The sequence below is a fragment of the Rhinopithecus bieti genome, unplaced genomic scaffold (assembly GCF_001698545.2).
Source record: "Rhinopithecus bieti isolate Rb0 unplaced genomic scaffold, ASM169854v2 scaffold_2574, whole genome shotgun sequence".
NCBI lineage: Eukaryota > Metazoa > Chordata > Mammalia > Primates > Cercopithecidae > Rhinopithecus > Rhinopithecus bieti.
The window spans coordinates 4445955-4456549 of record NW_016804493.1 but is presented as its reverse complement, the minus strand read 5'-3'; the positions used below and the strand labels follow the sequence as shown (position 1 = coordinate 4456549).

General features: G+C 48.2%; 1 protein-coding gene across 3 annotated transcripts in view; it reads right to left on the bottom strand.

Moving 5' to 3' along the window:
- TMEM231 (transmembrane protein 231) overlaps window positions 1-3040 on the bottom strand; it is a 21013-nt gene extending 17973 nt beyond the window's left edge. Inside the window, exons 1-2 of one of the 3 annotated variants that reach the window (XM_017868677.1) lie at window positions 2810-3040; window positions 1592-2310 (exon numbers count right to left, since the gene is read on the bottom strand). In XM_017868677.1, the coding sequence (XP_017724166.1) occupies window positions 1592-2293 (702 nt within the window). In that variant the 5' untranslated portion in view covers window positions 2294-2310; window positions 2810-3040. Of the gene's footprint in view, window positions 1-1591; window positions 2613-2809 lie in introns of those variants that run through there. The other 2 variants (XM_017868678.1, XM_017868676.1) reach the window with 2 other exon arrangements.
- Between the last annotated feature and the right edge of the window lie 7555 nt (window positions 3041-10595).

Below are 10595 nucleotides of genomic sequence, written 5' to 3'. Positions count from 1 at the left end.
AAAAAAAAAAAAAAAAAAAAAAAAAGAAGAAGAAGAAAAGGAAAGAAAGAAAAAAAGAAATGTCCCCAATAGTGAAAAAGTCAAAGCAAACATCAAAAAGAATATGGCTGATTAATAAGTATTGATACATATACAAAACTGGGCCTTCAATTTTGGTCATTATATCTACCTGTAACTCTATATTATTTTAGAATGAGCATGCACTTTTGTAATCAGAACATAAAAACATTCGTAAAGTAATAGGAGAAAAGTAACCTGAATCATATTAGGTTGTTGCAAAAGTAATTCCGGTTTTTTTGCCACTACTTTTAATGGCAAAAGCCGCAATTATTTTTGCGCCAACCTATTACTATGTTTTTTTGCAGTTATTTATATGACCAATTGGATTTTAAAAAATTATTTCTATTTTTTATTATTATTTTTTTTGAGACAGAGTCTCGCTCTGTTGCCCAGGCTGGAGTGCACTAGCGCGATCTCGGCTCACTGCAAGCTCCGCCTCCCGGGTTCACACCATTCTCCTGCCTCAGCCTCCCGAGTAGGTGGGACTACAGGTGCCCACCACCACGCCTGGTAATTTTTTGTATTTTTAGTGGAGACGGGGTTTCACCGTGTTAGCCAGGATGGTTTCGATCTCCTGACCTCGTGATCCGCCCGCCTCGGCCTCCCAAAGTGCTGGGATTACAGGCGTGAGCCACCGCGCCTGGCCCAATCGGATTTTTAAAAACAATTTTATTTAGTTGCTGGGAACAAGTCTGATTTTCTTTTTCCTCAGCTATACAAGGTTGGCTTGTAGGGCAATCATCTTAGAGATGTCTGAAGAGATTCAACTTTGAAAGAAGGAAAACCGTAAGTGTCATACTTCTAAAGGAAAACGTTTTCAGAAAATGAGTGAAAAGGAGTGACTATAAAGGAAGCATTCGCTTATCTCAAAGCAAATACTAAATTACAGATTCCTCTCAGCACTCTACTGATGAAAAATTTAAAAATAAATAAATAAATTACAGACAGTAACATGCTTCAATTTCATCCCGACAGCTTCAGGATGGCGCAGTCTCCAATGGGACAAGCCCAGGGAGGCGTGACTCGGCCATAGCGCGTTCTGGGAGGGCCGCTTAACCAATCAGCGCCTTGGTTTCCAGGGGTCAGGTCTCCATAAAAATGCCGCCCTTTCCGCTCCTACAGTGGTGTGATGCAGAAACGCCGCGACAGAATGGGGTTACCTACAATAACAGCGCGCGGCCTTCAAGGCTCCTAAATGGACTTTCACAAACACCCTCCATCAGGCCGGGCCCGCGGGTGTGACGGGGGCAGACGCAGGCTGCCTCCACACCTCTGGACTCTGTATCAGGGCGCATATGATGGCAGCGTGGCTAACTTTCTGGGGGTCGGGGACGTCTGGGAGAAGCAGAATGAAACAGAAAATCGATTCCCTAGGTCCCAGGAGATGAAACGCCTCCTTTGCGGGTTCGCGAGTCCTTAGGATCCAAGCTGAGTTCCCCAGGGCCGGGGCCGCTCGCCCCACATCCTCATTCCCGTCCCCATCCCCACCCCACCGCCCGCTTTGCCCCACGCCCAGGCGGGAACCACGCACCAAAACGAGCGGGACGCGCAGGCGATCCCCCTGCAGCCGATTGAAAGCGGGGAACGTGCTCCAAGCGAGGAACCCGCCGCTCTCGGGTCCCAGCAGGGCCACGAGCAGCACCTGGTGTTGGAAGCGCACGGTCGGCTGCTCCTCGTAGCTGCTCCTCTTCAGCCAAAACCCTGAATTAAAGAGGGCGGTGGGGAGGCCGTCAGGGAGGCCGGCTCCGGCCGAGCGCGCCCGGGGAGTCGCGTGACACAGCGGCTGGGGCAGGCTCACCGTGGCTCCGGAAGGCCACCAGCAGCGGCGGGATGTACGTGAGCGCAGCGGCCACCAGCAGGAACAGCGCGGCTTTGGAGCAGAGCCCCGCGCGGTAGCTGCGCTCGACCGGGTGAGAGAAGAGATCGTAGAGCGCCATGAGCACCGCGCGCAGGCACGCCGCGAGACAGGGGACCAAGTTTGGCTTCTGCTGGTTGCCATCGCCTTGGTCTCCAAGGCAACCGACTGCTCCCGGAAAGGAGCCAATAGCAAGGCCGGACCGAAAGGAGCCAGTGGCGAGGGCGGGGTTAGTGGGCGTGGCGCCGCCGGGGACTGCTGGCCTCGCTTCTCAAGCTGTGTCCCTTTGCATAAAGCTTGGGCGGCGATAGAACGTTTCCGTGGACCGAAGTCGTGGCTGTTGTCTGTGTTAACATTTGTGTAAAATAAGATGCCCATAAAAGTTGACTTGAACACTGAGGAGGAAAAATTAAATATTTAAATTTGAACTGACATGGACACAATGGTCACCAAGTCCCGAAACAGGTTGTGGGAGCCCCTTGAGGCGTTCATCCAGCGCTGTTTCGCAGAAATCTCTATTCCTATACGTTAGTTATTGAAAACAATCACAAAACAAGTTGACCTTTTTGTGTTCCTTGAGCCCAGCCACGAAGGGCCCTCGTGACTGGGCCTCATGTCAGACAACATGTTACAAAAAGAGCTCGGGTCCCAGACCACCCAAAGCTTCATGAGACCTCTTCTCGCCTGTGCACTGACGAGTGGCCGGCTCTGGAGCTCAGGCTCTTGCTTCCCAGTCTGGAGGTGAATCCTCCATAGTCTGGTGAGTGTAAATATATATATGTCTTTTTCTTTCTCCTCTTCCTATTGCAATTTGCTTATATCAATCTGCTTATTATATTAATTTGCTTATTATAATATCTGCATTGCCATTTATGTGGGATAAAGCTTGCTTACCCTTAAAGGTATTGTGTGTGTGCCTTTTCTTCTCCCCTCGTGCTCCTGCACAGAACAAACGCCTGCTTTTGTGTCATCTGTTAATCCCCAGTGTGGTTCCTGAAATCCAGTCAGTCACAAGCCTGGCCGCGGTCCTGGACCTGGTCCTGGGCTAAGACCAAAGCCAGGTGCCTTTGCTCCCAGATTTTCTGTTGCTTCCACTATGCTCCAATGCAAGACAGACACGGAAACACAAATCCCCTGGCTCTCTGAGGGATAGAGTGGAATTACTACAAAGCTCTGATGCACTTCGTTAACCCTGTGTTGGGTACAAGCTCAGCAGCGAGTTTTATAGGAAGCTGTGGTCCTCCCCAGAGATCACTGGCTTATTGCTTAATTGAATGCTTACACCCCCCACCGCCCCCAACCATATTTCGAACATGGTAGAAGGACTTTAAAAAAAAAAAACAAAAAAAACTATGGTCCACAGCCAAGTTCTTCATCAAATGGCCCTGAATGGCTGGGCGCAGTGGCTCATGCCTGTAATCTCAACACTTTGGGAGGCCAAGTTGGGCCGATCACCTGAGGTCTGGAGTTCAAGACGAGTCTGGCCAACATGGTGAAACCTCATCTCTACTAAAAATACAAAAATTGGCTGGGAGCGGTGGCTCACGCCTATAATCCCAGCACTTTGGGAGGCCCAGGTGGGCGGATCACGAGGTCAGGAAATCGAGACCATTATGACTGACACAGTGAAACCCCGTCTCTACTAAAAATACAAAAAATTAGCTGGGCGTGGTGGCGGGTGCCTGTGGTCCCAGCTACTCGGGAGGCTGAGGCAGGAGAATGGCGTGAACCCGGGAGGTGGAGGTTGCAGTGAGCTGAGTTACACCACTGCACTGCAGCCTGGGCGACCCAGCGAGACTCCGTGTCACAGAAAAAAAAAAAAATTATCCGGGCATGGTGGCAGGCGCTGGTAATCCCAGCTATTCTGGAGGCTGAGACGGGAGAATCGCTTGAACCCGGGAGGGAGAGATTACAGTGAGCGGAGATCACGCCATTGGACTCCAGCCTGGGTGACAGCGAGACTCCATCTCAAAAAACAACAACAATAACAACAACAACAAAAAGGTCCTAAGTGGGTGAATACAGTGGCTTATGCCTGTAGGTCCAGTTACTCGGGAGGCCTGGGTAGGAGGAAGGCTTGAGCCCAGGAGGCTGCAGTGAGCCATAACTGCACCCCTGTGCTGCAGGCTGGGAGACAGAAGGAGACCTTATCTCTGAAAAATTAAATACAAAATATTTAAATACAAGTAAATTTGTTAAAGGGTCAGTAAAGTGACATTTAATCAGAAAGACATGATAAGTTTTGTGTTTTGGAAAAGTCTCTCTAATGACAGCATGTCATTAGAGTAAACCAAAATGTATCTGAGACAAGTCTCAATCAAATTAGACATTTATTTTGCCAAGGTTAAGGACACGCCTGTGATACAGCCTCCGGAGGTCTGGATGACATATACCCAAGGTGGACAGGCTACAACTTGAGTTTATACATTTAGGGAGACATAAGACATCAATCAATACATGTAAGATGTACATTGGTTCAGTACTGGAAGATGAGACAACTGTAGGTGGGGTGGGGCTTCCAGACCACAGAATTGGCAGATTCACAGATTTTTCTAATTGGCAGCTGGTTATTATCAAAAGACCTGGAATCAATAGAAAGGAATGTGTGGGTTTGCGGGCAGGGCACAGTGGCTCACGCCTGTAATCCCAGCACTTTGGGAGGCCAAGGCAGGCAGATCACTTGAGGTCAGGAGTTCGAGACCAGCCTGGCCAACATGGTGAAACCCTGTCTCTACCAAAAAAAAAAAAAAAAAAAAGTTAGCCGCGTCTGGTGGCGTGTACCTGTAATCCCAGCTACTTGGGAGGCTGAGGCAGGAGAATTGCTTGAACCTGGGAGGCGGTAGCTGCAGTGAGCTGAGATCAATGCCACTGTACTCCAGTCTGGGTGACAGAGGGAGATTCCATCTCAAAAAAACAAAAAACAATAAGGGGTTGTGAAGTCCAATATTTTACAATGCAAATGAAGCCTCCAGGCTTCAGAGAGAACAGATTGTAAATGTTTCTTATCAGACTGTAAGAGTTTGTTCTATTAATATCAGTCTTAAGATCTGTGTGTTGATGTTAATACTGGTCAGCTGGGTCTGAATTCCAAAAAGAGGAGGGTATAATGAGTTACATCTGACTCCCCACTTCCCATCATGGCCAGAACTAGTTTTTCAGGTTGACTTTGGAATGCCCTTGGCTGAGAGAAGGGTTCCATTCAGATGGCTGGGAGCTTAGAATTTTGTTTTTGGTTTACAATATACCAGGATAGGCTCACTGAGAGGTGAGGAAAAACAGAAGTCAGGGAGACCAATCAGGAGGCTGTTGAGGCCAGGTGCAGTGGCTCATCTTAGCACTTTCATCAGAGGTGTTTGAACCACAGCAACTGCATCTTGAATAGGGGCTGGGTAAAATAAGGCTGGGACCTACTGGGCTGTCTTCCCAGGAGGTTAGGCATTCTTAGTCACAGTATGAGCTAGGCGGATGGCACAAGATACAGGTCATAGAGACCCTGTAGATAAAACAGGATGCAGTTAAAAAGAAGCCAGCCAAGGCTGGGTGTGGTGGCTCATGCATGAAACCCCGTCTCTACTAAAAATGCAAAAATTAGCTGGGCATGGTGGCGGGCACCTGTAGTTTCAGCCACTCTAGAGGCTGAGGTGGGAGAATCACTTGAACCCAGGAGGCGGAGGTTGCAGTGAGCCGAGATCACGCCAGTGCACTCCAGCCTGGGTGATACGAACGAAACTCGGTCTCAAAAATAGAATCTTAACCACCTTGTTTTAAAAGAATAAAAGGGGAAAGGCATAATATACAAATAAGTTTAGCTTTGTGAAAACTCTTTACAATGTCTTCTCATTTTCTAAAACCAAGGGAAATATCACAGACTAGCGTTAGGGATCCTGGGATCTTCATGACATGCCTTTACTTTATGGATGAGGAACCAGGAGCCCAGAGAGGTAAGGTGACAAGCCCAAGGTCACACAGCAGCTGCAATGCCTCCTTGCTCTCTAGGAAAACACCCCTGGGCATCAGAGATCCTTTCATGTGGCTGTCCAAGCACTTGGGCTGGGAGTTAGGAGGTCTGGGCTCTACTCCCAGCGATTGGCCCTAAAGTCGCACTTTCTGCATTCCACCTTTTATAAAACAGAGATGATAATCACCCCTTCATTCAGAACTTGGGTGAAAATCTAATGAAAGAAGAGCTTCGAAAGGGCCCCGGAGATGCATACATGGTATTATAGAGTGAGGAATTAGGGAGTGAAATGTCTCTATGTCTATAATTTGCCTGAAAGTATTTCAGCCAACAAAAATAAGCAAATACATATGAACAATTGTTAAATCTAGACGATGAATACAGGGGTGGGTATTGCTATGCTACTCTGTCTACTTCCCTGCATATTTGACAATTTTCATAATCTTCCATAATTTTGTAAAAAGTACTCTGGCAAGGTAAATGGAAAAGATGATGTTACTCACAGGGAAGAGGTCCTCCGGGAGGTCTTTGTCTTGGGCTCTGTGGCCAGCTGGGGCCAACCACCCCAGAAGACGAAGCAGCCCACTCTTCACCAGCCTTGGACAGACAGAGCCATGGTCAGGAAGTGCTTCTGGTTTCCCTGCTTCCTCTCCAGGCAGGCCAGGTGCCTGTGGCTGAGTAAGGGGAGCCTCTGGCCCCTTCTTAGCACAAGGCACTGTCTGACAGACCCAGTCTTGCTGCAGCCGCTAACTCTGGGGACAGTGGGGGCTGCTTAGTGCAGCCAACCAGCATAGGGGGCTTATGAATATGCAAATAGAGGCCAGCTGGTTGGCTGCTCCCCATGCCATTTCTCATCGCCACCCCAACTCAGGTGCCCAGAAAAGCCAGCTCAGAGAGGACCTTCCTGAAATTCCATCTCTTCTGTCCTTGCCTATGGACCACAGAGCCCTTTGAAAACTTGGGGACTGAATCACCCAGCTTCTCTCATTGCTCTGGCCTCCAGCGGGAAGCTCCTCACTTCTGCTTTCAAATTCCCCAGAGAGGCAGCTCCAACATGAACATCTTTCTCCCTGTCCCTCAAGCATCCTGAGAAGACTGGAATCAGCCCAACAGCAAACCATGGTATCTCAGATCTGCAGGAAGGAGAGGTTGCGTGGTCCCTCCCTCCCGCAGAGGCCTGAACACTGCTGAGGAAGCTGTCGCTGGGCCAAAAGCACCCATCCCTGACAGATCTGGGAGAACTCACTGGCCAAACCCACCTACTCCCGAATGTAACCCAAATTTTGCCATCCCCTCCTCCTTCAGCTTGGGATGTGGAGGGGATGTTGTGAAATACAGCAATGAAAATTAGTAAACTACAGCTCCAGTCATTAACATGGATAAATCCTCAAAATACAGTGTTGACCAAAAGAAGTAAGTCACAGAGGCTGGGCTCGGTGGCTCACGCCTGTCATTCCAGCACTTTGGGAGGCTGAGGCAGCAGATCACTTGAGCCCAGCGTTCAAGACCAACCTGGGCAACCTAGAGAGATCGCATCTCTACCAAAAATATATAAAAAAAAAAAAAAAGAAAAAAGAATCCCAGCACTTTGGGAGGCCGAGACGGGCGGATCACGAGGTCAGGAGATCCAGACCATCCTGGCTAAAACAGTGAAACCCCGTCTCTACTAAAAAAATACAAAAAACTAGCCAGGCGAGGTGGCGGGCGCCTGTAGTCCCAGCTACTCGGGAGGCTGAGGCAGGAGAATGGCGTAAACCCAGGAGGCGGAGCTTGCAGTGAGCTGAGATCCGGCCACTGCACTCCAGCCTGGGCGACAGAGCGAGACTCTGTCTCAAAAAAAAAAAAAAAAAGAAAAGAAAAAGAAAAAAGAAAAAAAGCCAGTCAAAAGCCACCAAAACCAAGATGGCCCTGAATGTAACCTCTGGTCATCCTCACTGCTCATGATACGCTCATTGTAATGCACTGGCATGCTAAAAGATACTCCCACTGGTGCCATGATAGTTTACAAATGCCATGGCAATGTATGGAAGTTACCCTATATAGTCTAAAAAGGGGAGGGACTGTCAGTTCTGGGGAAATCTCTGCCCCTTTCCTGGAATACTCATGAATAATCTACCCTTTGTTTAGCATATGGATCAAGAAATAACTATAGGTTTACTCGGTCAAGTAGCCCATACTGCTGCTCTGTCTATGGAATAGTCATGTTTTTTACTCTATGGACTTGCACCACATTCTTTCTTGCATGAGATCCACGAACCTTTTCTTGGGGTCTGGATTGGGACCCCTTTCCAGTAACACTTTGGGATGCCAAGACAGGAGGACTGCTTGAGCCAAAGAGTTAGAGGTTGTAGTAAGCTGTGACAGCACCACTGCACTCTAGCCTGGGTGACAGAGCGAGACTCTGTCTAAAGAAAGAAAAAAAAAAGCCCCGAAGGATCACATTGCAGTGTCAGGAGATGGTGTGAGGTTTGTGCTGAGTGGAGTCCAGTACTTGTTGCCACTACTTTGAAAGCAACCTCGAAGTGGCTTTTAGATGAAGGGAAGAGCTGACTTCCTAACAACACAGACTTAATAGAGAGGTCAAGACAGCCCATGTGGGAAAACCATCCCAGGGTCCCTACTACAGTCCAAGATGACACCATCAGCCATAAAATGCTTTTCAAATATCAGGTTCAATACTACTTGTTCTTGATTAAAAGCTTTTCTGGGGTGGCAATGTAGTTTGTTGTTGTTGTTGTTGTTTTTATACAGGGTCTCCCTCTGTCTACCTCCTGGGCTCCAGTACTTCTCCTGCCTCAGCCTCCTGAATAGCTGAGGCCCCTGTGCCAAGCTAATTAAAAAAAAAAAAATTTGGGCTGGGCGCAGTGGCTCACACCTGTGACCCAGGACTTTGGGAGGCCGAGGCAGGCGGATCATGAAGTCAGGAGATCAAGACCATCTAGCCAACACGGTGAAACCCCATCTCTACTAAAAATACAAAAAATTAGCCAGTGTGGTGGCGGGCGCTTGTGGTCCCAGCTACTCGGGAGGCTGAGGCAGGAGGAAGGCGTGAACCTGGGAGGTGGAGCTTGCAGTGAGCCGAAATCATGCCACTGCACTCCAGCCTGGGCGACAGAGCGAGACTCCGTCTCAAAAAAAAAAAAAAAAAAAATTTTGTCTGAGGCAGGAGAATCGCTTGAACCCAGGAGGTAGAGGTTGCAGTGAGCTGAGATCATGCCACTGCATTCCAGCCCAGGTGATTCCATCTAGAAAAAAAATTTTTTTTAAAGTGACAAAGTCTTGCCATGTTGCCCAGGCTGGTCTCCAACTCCTGGGTTCAAGTATCCTTCTGCCTTGACCCCCCAATGTGCTGGGATTACAGGTGGGAGCCACTGTACCTGGCCTCAACATAGTTTTTTGTTTGTTTTTGTTTTTTTTGGTGGAGATGGGATTTCGCCACGTTGCCCAGGTTGGCAGGTTGATCTCATACTCTTGGGCTCAAGAGATCCACCTGCCTTGGCCTCCTGAAGTGCTGGGACCACCACGCTCGGCCTCAACATAGTTCTTAAATACAGCAATTGTTAGGGTTAAATCTATGGTTTGATTCTGACATACTATATTTATGCTTTAAGTGGATGACTTTCTTTTATTTTTTTATTTCTTTTGAGACGGAGTCTCGCTCTGTGGCCCAGGCTGGAGTGCAGTGGCCGGATCTCAGCTCACTGCAAGCTCCGCCTCCCGGGTTTACGCCATTCTCCTGCCTCAGCCTCCCGAGTAGCTGGGACTACAGGCACCCGCCACCTCGCCTGGCTAGCTTTTGTATTTTTTAGTAGAGACGGGGTTTCACCGTGTTAGCCAGGATGGTCTGGATCTCCTGACCTCGTGATCCGCCCGTCTCGGCCTCCCAAAGTGCTGGGATTACAGGCTTGAGCCACCGCGCCCGGCCCGACTTTCTTTGAGATGGAGTTTCACTTGTTGCCCAGGCTTGAGTGCAATGGTGCGATCTCGGCTCACTGCAACCTCTGCCTCGCAGGTTCAAGTGATTCTCCTCTCTCAGCCTCCTGAGTAGCTCAGATTACAGGTACCTGCCACCACGTCCAGATAATTTTTTTGTATTTTTAGTAGAGATGGGGTTTCACCATGTTGGCCAGGCTGGTCTCAAACTCCTGACCTCATGATTTGCCCGCCTCAGCCTCCCAAAGTGCTGGGATCACAAGCGTGAGCCACCATGCCCAGCTGACTTTCATTTATTTATATAACCACAGGGGTCTTCTAGAATAGATGGATCTAGGGTCAACTCCTGAGAGTCGCTCTCCTGTGAGGAAGGAAGTGTTTGCCTCCAAAGCTCCTTCTTTCAATGGAATGAAACAGATATTATACCAGAGTCACTTCTGAAATAGAAGGAGTTGACTACTAAGAATTTAGGTGTACGAAGTGCTTCAGCCTTCCCTGAGATGCCATGAACTTTGCAAAAGCATTTAGTAATAATGGATACTATTTACCCTTTGCTTCCATGGTTTGAGAAAGCTAGTTTTGTAGTTTTATTTCAATTCCTTAAGAGAAAGTATAGATTTAAAAATCCTGAAGGTCTGTGTATATGTGTCATGTCCATACACCCATGACTGATAACTTCTCAGTTTCCACTTCCACAATGTTCTTGTGTTTCATACAATTTATTTGTGAGGACAAAAAGAGTCATCCCCCAAAACTGCACTTTTTTTTTTTTTTTTTTTTTTTTTTTTT